Source organism: Microtus ochrogaster, chromosome X, assembly GCF_000317375.1.
Source record: "Microtus ochrogaster isolate Prairie Vole_2 chromosome X, MicOch1.0, whole genome shotgun sequence".
NCBI lineage: Eukaryota > Metazoa > Chordata > Mammalia > Rodentia > Cricetidae > Microtus > Microtus ochrogaster.
The window spans coordinates 55,395,526-55,414,280 of NC_022026.1; the positions used below are offsets into that span (position 1 = coordinate 55,395,526).

An 18,755-nucleotide genomic window follows, 5' to 3' on the forward strand; every position below is an offset into this window, starting at 1 on the left:
AATGAAGAAGACAGGACATAGTCCTGCCTTTGCTCCCACTGTGTGCATCGTATTCCTCGGTTGTCTGCTTGCCTCTGTAGGTAAGCATATTAATTATTCAAGGAAGCTCAAAGCACAGAGACAAATCACTGTCTTGCATTTTGGATCATTTGAAATTTGGGGAAGAGCAGAGCCACCCAGCTCAATTCTGAGAAGACAGTCAATCATCTGGGAGAGGGGTTCCTGTACATGCCTTCAGGAGCTCTTGTGTCCTGAGTGGCAGTTTACATCCAAAGCAATAATAGTGACTTGCTCGACCACCTTGTAACAAGCAGAATGGAGACAATGGGCACGCAGATAGTATCTTTGTATGAATTCTTTTTTACATACATCCAATAAAGCTTTATTTATGCTTCAATAACTCACTTAGTTTAGGAACTGAGAGGAATTTGAGCTGACAAAACAATTTAACTTTTATGAGCATTTTCTAAAATGCCCATTTCCTGTCATGTGTTAGAACAGAAACCTATAAGCACCAGGAGACTACACACATGCCCACACTCACGTATAAAGATAGATTTTAAACGAAAGCACAGATATATTAACTCTAGTTTGGATGGTTACCCCACTCTCTAAGACAGACTTTTTTCACAACAACACTGGGTATTGCCATTGATCTTGGTTGCCCCCCTTAACTAGATGGTTAAGCTCCTGTTCCTGAATATGCCACACATTTTGTTCGCAGGATAGAGAACAATAAATCTTGAATTGGAAAGGATTCTCTCCCTGCTGGGTAGCTCACACAGAAGCAAGAGGCGCTGTGCAGGTTGCTTGGGAGGCTGCAGTGGGAGTAAGAAGGAATCAGCAGTCTGCCCCAGCACTGCAGCCTGCCTCCAACTAGCTGACCTGCCAGGCCGAGGTTCCTACTGGTGCAACAGTGCTTACATCCTTTATGGGAGGAACTGACTGCACTCTTGACTGGGTTCTAGGCCTGCTCCACAGGAGGAAATCAGGCCTGGGACTGGGTGGAAACTAGGTCCAGAACTGTACACCAAGAGAGGTTAGGCCTTACGGGAAAACCTATTTATGTTTTCACACCACGGCGTTATAGCCCTGTCCACTATGAATACACACGCATGCATCCCCAAGTTTGTGCTGCCCTCCACACTGTTTCAATGGTACTGCTTGATGTGTGGGCTCATCACTCTTCAAAGTGTTGACAATAAGAGACTGTGGGTGCTCAGCCACACCCAGAGGGGACCCCTACAGAAACCATGCACCCCACACCACCTGACTAAGCTCCAAGGCTTAGGGCACATCCTAGAAGAGGGCCCACAAAGCAGATTGAGCCCTAGCATAGGCAGGAGGGCTTTGAAGGGTTGTTCCCTGGATATGACTAGGCCTTTGTCCACCTACATGGAGCCAGCACAAGATCAACCAGTTAAGAATTCCAGCATGGAGGGGAGGGGCTCCATCCCTAGGCCAGCAGCTATTGGCAGGTGATTACTGCTGGGGGAAGGGAAAGTTTGTTTTCTTTGGAATGTGGCCTTTGGAAGCTGTCAGTGACCCAGTGGATGCCCCCAAGCCTCTGAGCATATGGCCAGCACGAACTGCACTCAATGGAAAAAATAAATGAACGAATGATTAAATAAGCAAGTGAGCATTAAGTCAATCAAGTGCTCATGAAGCTGAGGTGGAGATGGGATGGCGTGGGTTTCCTTGCAGCCAAAGTTGCTCCTGGCTCATAAGCACTGTCACAGGGTAAGGCGCTCTGGCTTCTCAAATGATCAACCCGTGGAGGCCAGCGTTTAATTGAACTCTCAAATACTAGAGTGTTATGGACACTACAACTTCAACAACAGTTGGGACACAGAAAAGGATTGAAGCCCACTGCTCACTCTTTTATTTGCCAGTGCACAAATATGAAGACACATGTTCATTCTCTATCCTGACTCTTGCTTTCAAGTTTACATTCCAGTGGGAATGAGGGGGGATCAGATACCTGGGTAAACAGCCATCAGGCCCTTCCACTTTAACCCCTAAATTTGAAGTAACTGTATCAATTCTACAGTCTATTTGCATTGTTTTTTCTCTCTGTAGACATGATATCAGGAGCCCCGAGGAAGGTAGTGACATTCAGTAGGGGATTTCAGAGGCCCCTCCAGGCTGCGTGCTAGCTTTCAGGTATTGAGAATGTGTCTGTGTACCTTGGCTATTGCTTCTTCATTTGACTTTTCCTTTTCTGAAAATGTGGCTGGCTACTGCAGGGGAGGTCAGCATTAACTCGAGGCGGTCACCAGTGTGAGTGCCCAGGCTGAAATTTGCCTTAACAACTGGCTCTAAGCTATTGCATCAGACGTTGTCTGTGGGATGAATGGTACTCAACCTTCAAACTTAGTGTTTCAATCTGCAAACCTACGTAGGTATCATTAGCAAAGATAAGGCCATCCAGCATTAGTGCATGCCCCCAAGTGCACGTGACTGGCTTCTTAATTGACAGCATGGAGGGCACACAATGACAGAGAAACCAAAGCAGGGAAGTGCACTGTGAAACGCACACCGATCTCAGGGAGAAGCACCTTTCAGTTCCTGAGCACTAAGGATGACTGCTAGAACACAGGGTCTGTCTCTCTAGGGATGTTGGAGGAATCACAGTCCTGCCAACACTTTTCTAGTAGACACACACTCCTACCACAGTGACAGAACACGGATCCAGTGTTTTCTTCCACTAACTCCACTTGCGAGCCATCCTTAGAACACTAGGGAGAAATGGACACAGCAGCACAGTGGATTTGGAAACATGTCTATAGCTGAGGCAGAAGTACTTATTAGATTGTCTGGTGTATACCCATCACACTGTCTTCATATATAATCGCCATCATGATTCACACACACACACACACACACACACACACACACACACACACACACACACACACACACACACACACACACACACACACACACACACACACACACACAGATACACACACACACACACGTTCCTGTGTTCTTTGAAAGGATGTTATATCAAATAATGTTAGACTTTCTATGATTGCTGTCCCATTACCTTATGGCTTTGTGCTGACCTCTCTGAATGTCTGTCCATCTACTTTGTAGACTGAGCTGGCCAATCTCTCTTCCAATTGATCGAACTGACTGGCCTGTGCTCACCAAACTCTCAGATAACCCATGAACCCTGTCATGAGAAAACCGTCAATCTTGGAGAATGCCTTTTTAGTGGTTGTTGTGGCTTTGGTTGTTCGGAGGGGGCGATGGGAGGAGAGTGTTTCAAGAAGCCCAAATTGGCCTTGAAGTCACTTTGCAGCCAAAATCCTGAACTTCCTGCCTCTGCTTCCCTGGATCTGGGATTATAGGCATTTGCCACCACCCCGTGTTTACAACATGCAAGGCAAGGGCTCTAGAAACTGGGCTACATGCCCAGCTTCTCTCAGAGAAGCTAATTCCTCCTAACAGAGGACATGGGTCTTGACTGGGGTTTGGAGGTGCAGGTATGAGTTCATGCCGCATCTCTCCAGCTGAACTGCAGTATATTATCATCCTGGCATTAACTCACAAGGCTCAATCTTGGGGGTTACAGCCCCACTCCTGCCAACCTTCCTACACTTTCCCTTACAACATTTTCATGAAGGCAGGGTGTGGTGACCTAACCAAATCTCTCTGTGTGCCCCCTCTCTTTGTTCTGCATCCTGCCTCCACTTCTCCCAACTGGTCAAGGTGTCCTGTGACTCCCCAAGAACCTCAGACCTGTAGAGCACTGGGGCAATAACGAGTAGATTTGTGGAATTTTCCAGTGAGATTCAAGCTGCCTTTTTTTTCCCAATAATGGAGTTCAAAGTCCTCACCCAGGGATCCAGCATAGGACAAACTAGGCCCTCTGAAGTTGTGGCACAGTTTTATGCCTGGGGCAGACTGTGGGGTCACTGGCAGTGGAACTAGGATTTATTCCTAGTGTTTGAGTTGGCTTTTTGGAGCCCATTGTCTTTGGAGGGATATCTTGCTTAGTCTAGATATATTGGGGGAGGAGCTTGCTCTTGCTTCAAAGCTGTGTGCTAGACTTTGTTGTCTCCCCATGTGAAGCCTTACCCTCTCTAGGTGGATGCGGGGAGGGCAATGGGAAGAAGGCGGAGGGAGCAGGACAAGGGGGAAGGACTGGGAGCTGGGATTGATATGTAAAATGAGAAAAGATAGTTTTTTTAATTAAATAAATAATTTTTAAAAATTCCTTGCCCATCCCCTCATCCCTACACCCCATTCAAAATATTTACTCTGAGTTCAGGGACAAGCAAAGTTCTCCAGTGATCCTGCTGAGATTTATCACAGTCCTGATACTCTGAAGGTTCAGAAGGAAGTAATCAACTCTGAGTCCTTAGAGCTGATTGTGCTTTCCAGAGAAATGTAAAGCATTCACTGCTGAAGGCAGAACCATACCACATGGCAGTAGAAGGCACGCGGGCCCTACTAAGCCCCTTTGTTTCTATTTGCTCACCTACTGAAAACAGGCTGGCTAAGGCAGCGCAGTAAAGACACACTTTAGAGTAGACAGGAGAAGAAGTGGTCTTCCAGAAGCATCCAGGGTCAACCAGGGGCTCAAGAGACACGGTGTCCTTAACTCCTCTCATCCCCCACGTGTCCATCTAGACCAAGATTCTATGCGATCCTTCAGCCCACACAACAGCTCATCTCTCTCCCAACAAAGGAATGCATGTGGTGTGGCTCTCACAGACAGAGCAAGCACGGGAATAGGCACGGACCTCCACATCCCCTGAAAACCTTCCCTCGGACAAGCGAGGACTAGAGAGAGGATTGGACTGGGTGCTGTTGGGTCACTCCTGCTTATCGTCTTGACTATACTATGGTTCGGAGCATATGTTTAAAATGTCCTTATCTGTTTATTCCCGGAGGAAAGGACTTGATGTGTGTACTTGGCTCCTCAGCAGGGCCCAGGAGGCGGGGATGATGATGAAGGAAAGATGAAACAGGATTTGAAAAGGGTTAATGATTGTTGAAGCTGATGACTCTTGAGCTTAATGGGTACATGGAGCGCACTGATTACATTGTAGCACACTTTCTGCTTTCATGTGTTTCAAAGTTTCCATAATAAAGTTTCAAAAAAAATTAAAAACAGTCAAATTCTTGGACTAGTGAGGAGCAAGGTGGGGACTCATGTTTATAAATATCCTGAGGACAGGTCTCTAGGCTTTCTTCCAAGCACAGATGCTAGCAGATAAAGGAAGCCACCCTCAGCAACTCAGAAGCCACCAAGAGGGAAGGAAAGAATGTCTCCCTAATCTTTGAGAGCTTTTTATTTTAATCGCGCCACTGTTTGCAATTGCCTTTGAAGAACAAACAAATTATATATAGCATAATATACATCTCAGGGTAAGGTGATTGGCTGTGCTATACTTTAACACACATACACATTCACATAGACACACAGACATAGAGTCACACACACACTGCAGAGGTTGGGATAGGTCCCAAAGGCAGCCTCCTTTTCAGATGAAGACATTTTGTATTTTTTATTATCCCACAAATATGATCACCTTGAATTTCAATTGTTGACCATCATCAAGTTTTACTTGTTTGAGCCATAGACATGCAGAATGTGACTGTCACTTTACACATTGTGCAGCTTTTGTATGGGACATTCACATCACTTGAATACAGAGAGAAATTCTTTTTAGTAAGTGGGCTTCCTGTGTCTCTTTGGGCTCCCTTTCCATTCTACTGAGCCATGGCTGTGTTTGTTTTTTGTTGTTGTTTTGTTAACTCTGGATTTGAAACTAACTTGGAATTTAGCTCCCTCTTAGACCCATCTAGGATCTACTCCTCAGGCCTTAGGTGGGAGGGATGAAGGGCCACTCAGTGACACGGCCCGTGGTCCATCCCTCCCAACCTAGCAAGCAGCAGACTTTCAGCAGAATGCCCTTGCTGTGAGTCGTTTCTGGGGATGTTTGGTTGGCATAGACACGTCATCTTGGAAAGAGGTTGTATAAATATTTCCCCAGCAGCCCTGGTTGCAGGATGGAAAGTGGTTCGATATGCTGTCCTCCCTGTCTTCTGAGAGAGCCCCCCTCTCCTGACTTCTGTGTTCCGAGAAGACTGACTGGAGAGTAAATCATTGTATCTAGGGAGAAAGGGGGGAAAATCTTAGAGGGAAGCTAGAATCTTGGAAAAGCCTGAGCTGTAGTATGAGTCCCCAAAGGTGTGGATTCCAGTTGATAATGCTGTCCCCACAGTCCTAGTCAGGACAGGCAGAGGCTGCAATCTCCCCTTTGGGATACTGGCCGAAGAGTATTGAGATAAGTGCAGAACAGGCCCAGGCTGGGAGACTGAACTGGGTTAGGTTTCAACAGGGAAGGTATTTCTCAGATAAAATTGTTAGATAAATACTTAGCTCTGACCAGGATTCATTTCACCTGCAAGCAGCCATTCATGTGCAGGTTGCTTGGTGAAATCAGTGCAATCAGAGATCTCCAGAATTCCTAAACCACCCAAACCCTGTTTGTGTAATTTTGTAAAACTTGTCCAATGTGCCTGCCTATGGTTTTCATTCATGGATCCATAAAATGACATTTGTCTTCTGGTGATATATTGTGGGCCAAATTCAGGATTAATTTTCTTTCAAACAGTTGCTTGTCAACATTTTTAAAACAATGTAGCAATCACACCTTCTACACACTGAGTCATAGATTACAACTGGTCCTTCTCCACTTATTTCCTAACATTCATCTTTAGGTTATTTTACTGTGGGTTTCCTGAGGCCTTCTCAAGTCCCATGACCATTTTGCTGTGTGGATAGGGATTTTGTTTTGTATTTCCAGTCCCTGGCATAGTAAAGTGCATTTTTTCTATGTGGTGGATAAATGACTCTGGGGGCCTAGTGTCTTAGTTGGGGTTTCTATTGCTGTGATAAAATACCATACTAAAAACAACCAAGAGAGGAAGGTTTTGTGTCTGCTTACAGCTCAAGGGTCACTCTCTCTCCCTGAGTGAATTCAGGGCAGGAACTCAAAGGCATAACCTAGAAAGAGGCGCTGAAGCAGATACCACAGATAAATGCTGCTTTTTAGCCTCTTGTACCCCCTGGCTTGCTCAGTTTGCTTTCTCTTATACCCAGGACCATCTGCCCAGGTATGACTCTGTCCACAGTGAGCTGGATTCTCCTAGATCAATTGTTCATCACCAAAATGCTCCTACTGACTTCGTATTTTTTCAGCTGGGGTTTTCTCTTCCAAGATAACTCTAAGTTATGGCAAATTAACAAACACCTAGCATTCCTATTGTTCTGACTGTACTCATAAACCCTGTTGTGTCTGCTTGAGTTTGCATGAATGATTAAAGCAGTGGCCGGATAAAAGGCACTCTCTCTCTCTCTCTCTCTCTCTCTCTCTCTCTATATATATATATATATATATATATATATATATATATGTTTTTCTACATAACTTGAATTCAAATCTCAGTACCAACACCAGGCAGCTGGCCAGCAGTTGTAATTTCACCTCCAGAGGATCTGACATTTCTGGTCCCTACAACACCTGTGCTCAAATGTGTACACACACACACACACACACCCATCTACACACACTCTTAAAATAACAAAAATAAATTTCTTTTCAGAAGAATGTTAGTCCCTGAAGGATGAGGGCCCAAGCTACAGGTTGTACAACTGGCCAATGACTGAACCATAATTTCCTTTTTTATTTGCTAACTCAGAAATGAAAGATGCTTTTATTAGCAGTGGCTAAGGAAATAAATATTCTTACATTGAACAGAAAAAAAGCACATTCTCCTTCAGAATTTATTCTAGAATTCGAATCACTCTTTCTGCAGAAGCTCCTGTGTAACTGGGATTTAGAGGTCTCTTGTGACCACTCTCCTCCTCTGTGAGTGGCTCTATGTAAACTTCCCTGAGCTGCCAAAGGCTGCTCCGAGTAAGACATGAGGAGGAAGTACTGGGGTCCAGTCTCAGGCAGGATCCATGCAGGTTGTCTAGACCGAGCTATTGTGCACGGCTTCTGTGGATGAAGAATCTGTTTCCTCTCTCTGGTGCAATGTCTCTGGGCTCTACTGCCAGGTAAACATAAGAATCACCAATGGCTGAGTGACTCACACTAGTATATATGGGGGGTAACTGGGTGATTTTTAATTGAGGTGACACCACTGGGACTTCCATGACCATGGGAATGTCCTTATATTCCTCAATTTTTCTGCTAATAAAGAAAAACTCAATGCAGGGAGTATTTTCTTTCTTTCTTTTTTCTTAAAATTTATTTATTATGTATACAATATTCTGTCTGTGTGTATGTCTGCAGGCCAGAAGAGGGCACCAGACCTCATTACAGATCTTTGTGAGGCACCACGTGGTTGCTGGGAATTGAACTTAGGACTTTTGGAAGAGCAGGCAATGCTCTTAACCTCTGAGCCATCTCTCCAGCCCCAGGGAGTAGTTTCAATGGCAATAGGAGGAACTGCCTCCTGGCCACCAGTGATCTACACAAAACCTTTTGCCACCTACCCATACACTTAACCATCAATTGCAGGGCAGTTTTCTTTCTTTTTTTCCTCTCTCCTTTCCCTTTTCCCTGTGCCTCTGCCCCTTTCTCTGCCCTCTCCAGAATCCTCCAGGGCACCCAGCAGTGGCTCCACTCCTTCCTCTACTTATCTTTCTGCAGCTTTGGATGTGTGCTCTTCTGGTTCCTGATGCAGAAGTTCCCAATCTAAGGACTAAATCCCTCAAATGTTCAAAGGTCCAAGTCCCAAGTCCCAAAGCATGGGGCTTCTGTCCTGTCAGTCATTCTTTAAAAAAAGAAAATCTAAATTGTGGGGAAGACTAGGGCAGTGCTCTCAACCTTCCTAATGCTGAGACTCTTTAACACAGTTCCTTATGTGGTGACCCCCAGCCACTAATTTATTTTTGCTGCTAGTACTTCATAACTGAAGTTTTGCTACTGTTGTGAATCGTAACGTAAAGATCTGATATGCAGACTATCTGATATGGGACCGCTGTGAAAGGGTTGTTCAACCTCCAGAGAGGTGGCAACCCACAGACTGAGAGCTGCTGTTTTAGGTGAAAACAAACTAATATAACAAAGTGGCAACCATTCCAGATAACACGGCATGGCTTGGGGCTCCTTCCCAATGCATCTGGAACTAGAGCTTTGTCTGTGTTCACAGAATTTAAAGATGCTCATTTGAAACCAGCAAGCCTTCCACCTTTGCTGTTGGCTGTGGCAGTCAGAACCATGACCTTTCTAGACACTTTATACCGACAGTACATAGCTTGAGGCCTGCTACTGTCTGGATCTCAAAAAATTCATACATTGAAAATTAATCATCAATTCAACAGTATTAAGGAAAAGGGTCCTTTGGAGAATAAGTCAAAATGTTCAGCTATCCCCTGTGAATTAGTGCTCTTACAAAAAGCCTGGCTGGGGCTCTGCTCGGTCCTCATTGGCTTTCCTGCCCTGTCCACCAATTGAGAACAGCATGTTCTTGTCTTTGGAAAAAGTTACCAAGATGCCATCACGATAAAAAGCAGAGCCCTCACCCAGACACCAACCCTAATGACACCTTGTTCTTGGATTTTTTTCAACCTCTAGAACTGTGAGAGCAAAGTTCTGGTTTTTAAAATTGCTCAGGCTTAGGTATCTTATTACAACAGAACAAGCGGCCTAAGACATAGGCCAAAGTATCTGCAAGCTGGAAACATCATTAGGATTCTTGCTAGTTGCCACATTACCTTAAGATAGTAACTGCTAACAGGTTGCTGTGGTTTGGAGGTTAACCGCCCCCCCCCCCCTCCCGCCAAGTACAAGCATGTTAAAGTCATTGGCCACTAGTCTGTAGTTGCTGGGAAGTTGTGAAACCTTTAGGAGGTGAGGTGTAGGACATTATACCACTGGGGCATATCCTTAAAGGAGATATTGGGCTCCTGACGCCTGCTGCTTTTCACTTTCCTTCCCAACTACTAGGAACCAAACAGCTTTGCTCCTGTGTGAAGGGTCTGGGAAGACTGCAAGCTAACAAGGCCTATGTGGAGTGATGGGTGGGCTATGCACAGGGAGAGACAGGGCAAAACGATTCATCCCCTCCTCTAGACCACAAAGAATAGTGGAAGAAACAAAGTACTAACTGGACAAACTACAGCCACCAGACCTCAATTTCTGCTACCCAGTTACGACACAGAGGGTGATATACAACACTGCAGGGGAGTGGTGAGGCACACTGCCTCATTGGGGACTTAAGTATAGCATAATTACACACACTCTGGGAACCTGAGGGAAACTGCGATGGGGCCGTTGTCATATACATACCAGAAAGCTCAGCTTCTCCTGCAGCTGCTGGTCCCCACTGTCCATCCAGTCTTCCACGGCTGTGTGCTTTCCCCTTTATTATTTCTGGCTTTCCTTCCACACTCCTGACTAGTCCCCTAGTGGGTATAACCTAGTTAAGCTACTCCCCAAAAGCTTAGGAGCATTTCATATACCGTCTCTGGGGGGAAACTAGAACCTTCATCATATTGTATTTACAGCACTGGGCACTTAATGAGAGGTCGGTGAATGAGTCAACACGTGAAAACACATCCATAACAGGGGAAACAGAGAAAATAATGAAACTCACTTTTGCATTCAACAAGTATTTATTAACACAAAAGCGAATAAGGCTTGTCCCTCTGCTCGCAGGACCTGGTGCAGAGAGGCAGACAATCACAAGGCTACAGTAGAATCACAGTTGCAGTACTATTCATCGAGGTGTAGACAAAGTAGTTTGGAGGCACAATAGGAGAGACGGGGCCTATTATCTAATCTATGCCTGCATAGGGGATCCAGGGAAGGCTCCAGAGAAGTCATCTGTGAGTTGGTCTCAAAGGAATGACGTCCCCAGGTGTATAAGAAAGGATCTTTGCAGGCTGGAATTATATTGATCTAGGTGAGGCTAGGCAAGTGAGGGACTCAGGAAATCAGGAATGGGGATGGGGTGGGTGTGACGAGGAAGGAGTTAGCAGGGTTGCTCAAACACAAAGCCACAGTTCTACTGTAGAAATTAAGGATTGTGTTTCCCCATGAGGCAAAAGACTGGAAGCAGAGAGGGTAGGTGTTTCTCAGACACGGGTCTCTGCTACTTTCTCAGTCAGAGCATGGGGCTGAAACATCAAAAGCCAGAACTTCACAGTTATGATCTAATTTCTCTAAGCCACAAAATTACTAAAAGCCTCCTTTCAGAAGCTAAGGATGTATATGAATAATTACTTCTAAATGGGAAAAATCTTGATGTCATCACTTTTTCCAATATAGTTAATTCTGCATTCACAAAAAACTAAAAAAATACATATGTTCACAAACCATTTTTGTCTTATCATTACTCTCTTTCATTTATATTTTTTATATCCATCTATATTTCAATATACTTAAGTACAAAATAAAATTTTCAACTTTCAAGTAATTCTTATTTACATGTCTTTCAGTTGTCAATTTGTGAATATTCTTTTTAAACTTAAAATTTGTTTCTATGATGAAATCTCTGTAGTTGGAATTTATATAAGGTTCTCTTTTAATATTTGAAATGTTTAGTTTTTGAAGTCTTTAAAACCAAATTTCTGTTTCCCTGGATTGTTCTAACTTTCTTCTTTTAAATCACTTAATCTGCTTTGAACTTAAAATTTCATTTCATTCTATATTTTGACATTTTGAAACTATTATAGGCATGCTTCTGTAAATTTTCGTTTTCCAATGCATATATTTTATGCTTTACATTTTTAGAATCTATGCATTTTTCACTTTAAACATTGAGTTTTTAAAAAGTTTTTTTTACTATTTTTAAGTTAAAGTGTTTCAATAACTAACTTATAAATTTTCATATTTCATAAATTGTAAGAATTTCTAAATACTCTATTTTCACATACTAACAATTTGGAATCATTTTAAATTAAAAACATTTAAAAATATTTCTTCTAAAATACTTAACTTAAAATTTTGACATTTAAAATGTTCTCTTAAAACTCTCAAAAGTGTTTTTAACGTTTCTCTTTTAAAGCTTTAAAGTTTTTCTTTAAAATATTTGGTTTTTCAGACTATTTGTGCACTCATAACTAGAACTACAATCAATTAAAAACCCCTTTTCTAAAAGACACCCCCCACACTTAACACATTATCTTTGAAGAAACAAGAAGCACATAAAAATTTCAGATTATCTGCACCTCCCCCCACCTCGAGACTTCATTTAATATGCTTTGTGACCCCTTTCAACCTTTCCTCCCCTCCTCCCAGTTCTTAAGGCGAAATGGTCACTGGTCAACGGTTTCTTTCCATAGACCTATGGAACAGGGTAAAATAGTTCCTTTACACCAAAGTGTTCCTTGTCATATAGGTGTTACGGTCACTGTCTACTCCAGGTAGATTTGTGTGTTTCTTTTAGAGGTGCTTGCTGTTGAGAAAGCATTCCAATTGTCCATTCCAGGTAGGCTTGTCTATCACTGCAGGATTGTTGCTCTTAGTTTTTCTGAAAAGCATTCTGGATGAGATCATTCTTTCTCTATATCCTGCCTCTGATAGAACAGTAAATACCCTTCACTATAGAGTAACTCTTCCATTGTGGCCTTGGTGACAACGGCATCATTACAGCTAAACCACTGGTCTTTCTGCTGACGTATGAAGCTGGTATAATGGCCACTTTCCAGAGTTCCATGGTGGTTAATCACTGCAAACAAAGAATACTTATTCTCACTGGGCACAGACTCTGCTAATGGCTGGCCTTTCATTATGCTTTCTTTAGTAGAAGCCAGAAAGGGTGTCATGTCCAGCTCCAAAGGAAATGAGATAAAAGTATTAATCTTGCGTCTCTGTTTGCCTAAATGTTCAAATCGTTTCAGATGAAAACAGGCCACGATCGGTAATTTCTTCATTGTAAGCTGTTTGGTAGATTCCTGGTAGCTTTGGCAGTGACTGCATTTGATTTTGGCACTGCTTCCCAGGTCCTCTGGCCTTGTAAACCACTGTAGGCAATCTGTAAGTGAAGGAACTCCTGGTTTGGGGCCATTCCTGCTCGCTGTGCTACTAGCCCTCTCTGAGGTATAGGAGCCAGGCAAATCCAAACTGATGTCCCAACATGGGTCGATAGTTGTAGAGACACCATGACAAACTTGACATGTTAAATCTGACTGCAAGCCACCTGTAAAGATTTGGTCTATGATGCAATTACAGCAGTTGGCGTTACCTTCCTGCTCGATGCTATCATCTTTGCTGTGTCTATGCAGCACGTCTAACATTGCAATAAGAAACTCATGAGCATCCTGCTGTCTGTACCCAGCTAGATGTTCAGCATGAATCCAAATCAGGTGCAGCAGTTTATACGGAATATGAGGACTCTGGCTCCCCGAGTACATCGCTTGAAAAAGGGAGCACATTTCACACACCAAGCATAAGCTGGGGCTTGTCATTGTACACTTGTGCTTGTCAGAAAGGAAGAAATCTTTCAGTAGTGGAGTATGGGTAAGCGCCTGGACAATACAATTCATAAAGCAAGTATTTCCAAGATTAATTAACCCTCTGAGGCCTACGGAATAATATTCTGTCTTTTTCCTTCTTTTTTTCTTGGGTTTTACCACTGTGGTCTCCTGATCTTTCGACTCACAGGTTGATTGATTTTCTTCAGCCTCCGAGGTCATACTCTGTTGAGAGGAAACATCTACCGCGGTGGAAGTTAGCAGTCCCAGAATTTTCTCCTTTGTTTCTTTGGCAATCTGCTCTATGTCACTGTCATATACATAATCCTTACACATAAAGCAATATATAACGCCATGATAGAGGTCGACTGCTAAATTGTGTTGCTTTGTCTCTGCATGGATATGGATATGCTTCTCAGTAAAGCATCCAAAATACACACAGGAGAGACAGGAGTGAAGTCTGTTCTTATGAGTATTACACACACGACATATGCAGGACTTAGCCTTACGTTTTCTAGTCTCCGGTGTCCCGCTCCAAATGAAACGCTGATAGATCATTCGCAGGTTCTTCCGCCAGTTTTTAGCTACTTTTAAGCTTTCTATATGTGGGCAGCCTGTGGGACCCTTATCAGACCCCATCTCCAGCAACCTGTTCTCTGAGCCCTCTGGATCCCCAGAACAGCCTTGGCCATTAGAGCAGGTTTTGCGTGTTTGGGGTCTAGGTCTGGGCCTGGATATACGCCTGGATTTGCGCCAGGCCACCGGCCGCGACGGGGGCGGGGGTGGAGGTGGCGGCGCTGGAGGGGGAGGCGGAGGTTTGGCGGGAGGCGGGGGTGGGGCCTTGAGCCCACGCCCTCCCCGGGAGCGGGACCTGGGCTGGGGCCGAGGGCGGGGCTTGCGGCGCGGGCAAACCGAGCTGGAGTGACAAGCAGCCTGGCTGGAAGGGAGCACCTTCTCCTCGCTGCCACTGCCCCTCCTTGTTAAGTTCTCCGACAAGGGCTTGGGCTCCGGCCACGGCTCCGGCTGCATCTCCTGGGCTCCCTGTGTACCCCGCATCGTCTGCTCCATTCTCGCTGCTTTCTCTGCCTCCTGCTCCAAACAGGCTCCTCGACCTGCTCCCGAACTCCAACTGGCGACGGAGCGGGAGGACCGGGACGCCTCTCGAACGTGGGCCATCGGCTCACTCCCAAGCCTGGGAAGAAACGCGTCTGGAAATGAGCTCTGATTGTGGGTGGAGGGAGACAGGAACTCGTGTGGACGGCCAGCCCGGCGTCATGGCCGCGGCGCCGTTAGCCTCAGCCCCTCCCCCTGCCGCGAGCCCCGCGGGCGGCCGCGGCTCCGCCCCTGCACCGGGACTCGCGTGGCGTGCCGAGCCCGCGGCTACCTGCTCCAAAGGCCGCCAGAACTGCGGGTACGGGGGAGGGGGAAGGGGGACTGGCCTGAGCTTTAGGGTGGAAAGGATGGCAACTCTTTATAAAAGGCATAACCTCTGTCTTTTTCGGCGCTCTGTGCAGCCTCGCTTTGATGCACCTTTCCCTATGTTCTTTCCTTGCATCTTTAAAACCCTTGAGTCAACAATATATGTTAAATATGGCTGAAAGGAGGTTATCTTTTGAAAAACTGACTCAGTAGAAGAAAGTGTCCCCTGGCTCCTTTCTTACCTATGCTTCAGCCTCTACTCCTAAGCGCACTTGCTGTATGCCACGCTCTAGCGCCCTCTCTTGCTCTTTCGTTCCTGTGCCCTCACACCCCATTTCTTGCTCCTGTCCTCTCATTTCCTAGGGTTTCCCCTAGAATTCAGACTCCCTTCACGCATGACCACCCCCATCCACAGTGCGCGACCCCCAAAATGCCTGCTCCCTCCCCCAACCTCAGCAGCTTCCCCAGCCCGCCGATTTGTAAAAAGGTTTGGGTTGTTACCTGGGGCCCCAAGGAGCTTGATGTAGAAAGTCAGCTGCTGCTGCTGTCCAGGCGCTTCTCTGCCAGTCTTCTCTCTGACCTCTCCTCAGGGCTGGTCACAAGGGGGCCGCCCCCTGGCCCCTCCCATCTCCACGTATGGGCCCCCAGCCCCGGATTCAGGCCTCCAGCAGTGATGAATGGCACCGCTGTCCCCCTAGGCAGAAAAACCCCTTCCTGAAAGGGATTCTACCAGAGGTAACAACAGCCGCAGATTTTAGAGAAAGATCTTGGACAGACTCAGGCTTCACCTGGCTATGGCAATCTCTACAGGAAAAAAAAAAAAAGAAAAAGAAAAAGAAAAAATAAAAAAAGAAAAGAAAAAGAAAAAAAACTAAAACAACAACAACAACAACAAAAAACTAACCAAGGTGGGGTTAAGGATTTACCAAGATGACAAATTCTACAGTTTTCCTTCCGGAATCTTTAAGATTCAGATCTCAAGAGTAAAGTGGAGAGGTTATTATTCCTGAGAGTGGAGGAGAGGAAAAAAAAAAGCACATGATTCAGGCTGAAATAGACCTCAGCCCAGCAACTTGCTGCTTCTACAGGGAAAAATCATAAACACTTTGAGCCTCAGTTCATTGGTCAAAGACAGAATGATCCTAACGTGTTTTCACAGAGTGGCAGCGTAGCCATTCTTCCTGTCATCCTTACCATTTGCAACCCTAGTATTCGTTGTTCAGGTTAAACCAGTAGATACACAGTGCCTGGCGTCAGCACACTTGAAAACACTGCGGCGGGTGAATGTGTAAAGAACCCCCTGAACAGGGTGCTCTGCCTGGTTAGATCCAGACAGCTTTCCCGCAGAGCTGATCCCAGAAATATTTTATCTATCTGCCTTCATTGTATTTCCACATACAGTGGTGCAACAAGTATCATAGATGTATGCTGATAAAGGAAGCACTGGAATCAGGAAAATGTCTGTCTAGCTATTTGCTACATTGTTTCAGAATCTGTAAAATACCTTCCCTGTTGAAACCTAACCCAGTTCAGTCTCCCAGCCTGGGCCTGTTCTGCACTTATCTCAATACTCTTCGGCCAGTATCCCAAAGGGGAGATTGCAGCCTCTGCCTGTCCTGACTAGGACTGTGGGGACAGCATTATCAACTGGAATCCACACCTTTGGGGACTCATACTACAGCTCAGGCTTTTCCAAGATTCTGGCTTCCCTCTAAGATTCCCCCCCCCCCTTTCTCCCTAGATACAATGATTTACTCTCCAGTCAGTCTTCTCAGAACACAGAAGTCAGGAGAGGGGGGCTCTCTCAGAAGACAGGGAGGACAGCATATCGAACCACTTTCCATCCTGCAACCAGGGCTGCTGGGGAAATATTTATACAACCTCTTTCCAAGATGACGTGTCTATGCCAACCAAACATCCCCAGAAACGACTCACAGCAAGGGCTTTCTGCTGAAAGTCTGCTGCTTGCTAGGTTGGGAGGGATGGACCACGGGCCGTGTCACTGAGTGGCCCTTCATCCCTCCTCATTGATGTGGGAGTCACTGTCTTCATCTGAAAAGCAGGCTGCCTTTGGGACTTATGCCAACCCCCCAGTGTGTGTGTGTGTGTGTGTGTGTGTGTGTGTGTGTGTGTGTATGTGTGTGTGTGTATGTGACTGTGTGAGTGTGTGTGTTGAAACAGTGAAGTCTCATTCAGCATTCACTTTTGCTTGCCCAATGCTCTTATCTAGGCCATGTTAGACTGATTCCTTGAATCACTGCAATGTAACTTCATCAAACTAAATGTCATCTCCATAAAAGGTGATGTGTGTGGGGACGATTTTACTTCAAATGGCAACATGGTTTAGATGTGCGGACATTGGTAGCCAGGTCTCCAGAAATGCCATCACTTTCTGTGGTTGAGGCTTGCTGTATCAGTTAAATAAGGGCTTTGGATCAATGAATCTTTACTATCTGCTGGCTGTGGATAAAATGCACATACCATTTAAAACTGCATGCAGAGCATTGTACATCATGTTATATGAAGCCAGCCTTTCTAAGGGAAGTAGGTTTTTGAAGCTTCTGGGTAATTTAAACTTGTAAAATAAAAGTTGGGACCCACAGAAATTCTGCTGTTGCTATAGGAGTGGAGACTGTTTCACTTGGCTGATTTGGGGAGGTGGTTTTCTTTCCTTGAAGACTGAAGCTGTCTGATTTGAAGACATGAGTTATTTTTGCCTCATGAATTTTCATTGCCATTGTGCATGTAACAGGGGGTAAGTGAAGTACAGTCCAGGGCCCTGTGTGACTCTTCAGAAATCCTCACCTGTTTTAGGAGAAAGAACTGGGAAATCTGTGATTTACTGTCAGCTTCCCGTGCATTCTGACCTTGAGTACTTCCAACCAGTAAAGCCATCCTTCTTGTCCCATATTCAAAATATCACCACCACACAGGCAGCCTGACATTTCAACATCTTTTCTGTTGACAGCAACAATGGCTGCCACCACTTAGTCCTATGTCCCAGTACTAACCTGGTGGCTACATAGAGTGAAGAAAACAAGCAGTGGCGATGTTCTTCCCCTATGTGCATCTCAGAATGGCAGTTAAGCGAGTCCTGTTCCTTTCCAATAGTACATAAAACACAAGGTGGGCATTGTGTTGAGCAGAACAGATCTTCCTATGCTCTGTAACGGGGAGTTGCAGAATGAATGGAAACAGACAGTTTTACATTGGCCCTGTCCTTTCAGTGTGCAGATGGATGAGAAAAGTCATACTTGCTTAAAGACAAAGACTCAAGGATCCTCTCTCTTGGTTCTTTCTTTGAGGAAGATGGCATTCTATATGTCCTAAGCTGTCCTTGAACTCACAGTCCTCCTGCCTCTCTCTCTACGTGTTGGGGTGATAGGTGTACAGGCTTATGCCTAGCAATCCTTTGCTTCCTGTGTTCCTGGTTTCATTAAAGTCTTTAGAGAAATGAAAAATGTCACCTTCCAAGATGAATGGCCTAAGCTATGGGGACAATTGTTGGTGTGACTCAATTGAATTGATGGATGTTGCAGGTGCAGGGTATTCTGGGAAACACCACTCTCTCTGGCAGGCAACCCTGTACCTTAGAGATTCAAATCATGGCCTGTGACCACAAACTTTCATTTTAATCTTCTGATTCAGCAAGGCAGATGTTGCTTTTTCCCACAGACCAGTTAGAAAAGAAAGAACCTAGGATTTTGGGTCACTGTGACAAGTGTATGATCCCTCAGAGGCCTCTGCTTTCAGTGGGACTATGGTGTCTCACAGGGGGAGATTATTGACCCTCATCCCCTCTGCACCACACTTGACCCAAAGTTTTTGCTGTTTCTATCTGTGATATATTTCGTGGGAGTAGGAGGAAGTGGTCATGGAAAACAGG

General features: G+C 45.1%; 1 protein-coding gene across 1 annotated transcript; it reads right to left on the reverse strand.

Annotated features, from left to right (window-relative positions):
* Positions 1-11,887: 11,887 nt before the first annotated feature.
* Positions 11,888-15,633, reverse strand: Usp51 (ubiquitin specific peptidase 51). The gene is made up of 2 exons (XM_005358860.3): positions 15,371-15,633; positions 11,888-14,642 (listed from the first exon to the last, which is right to left on the reverse strand). Exon 2 carries the CDS (start codon positions 14,624-14,626, stop codon positions 12,530-12,532), a length of 2,097 nt encoding a protein of 698 aa, XP_005358917.1. The 5' UTR covers positions 14,627-14,642; positions 15,371-15,633; the 3' UTR covers positions 11,888-12,529.
* Between the last annotated feature and the right edge of the window lie 3,122 nt (positions 15,634-18,755).

Excerpts from the sequence above, each read along its gene's own strand:
- Usp51 (XM_005358860.3), bottom strand. The coding sequence starts at position 14,626 with ATGGCCCACGTTCGAGAGGCGTCCCGGTCCTCCCGCTCCGTCGCCAGT.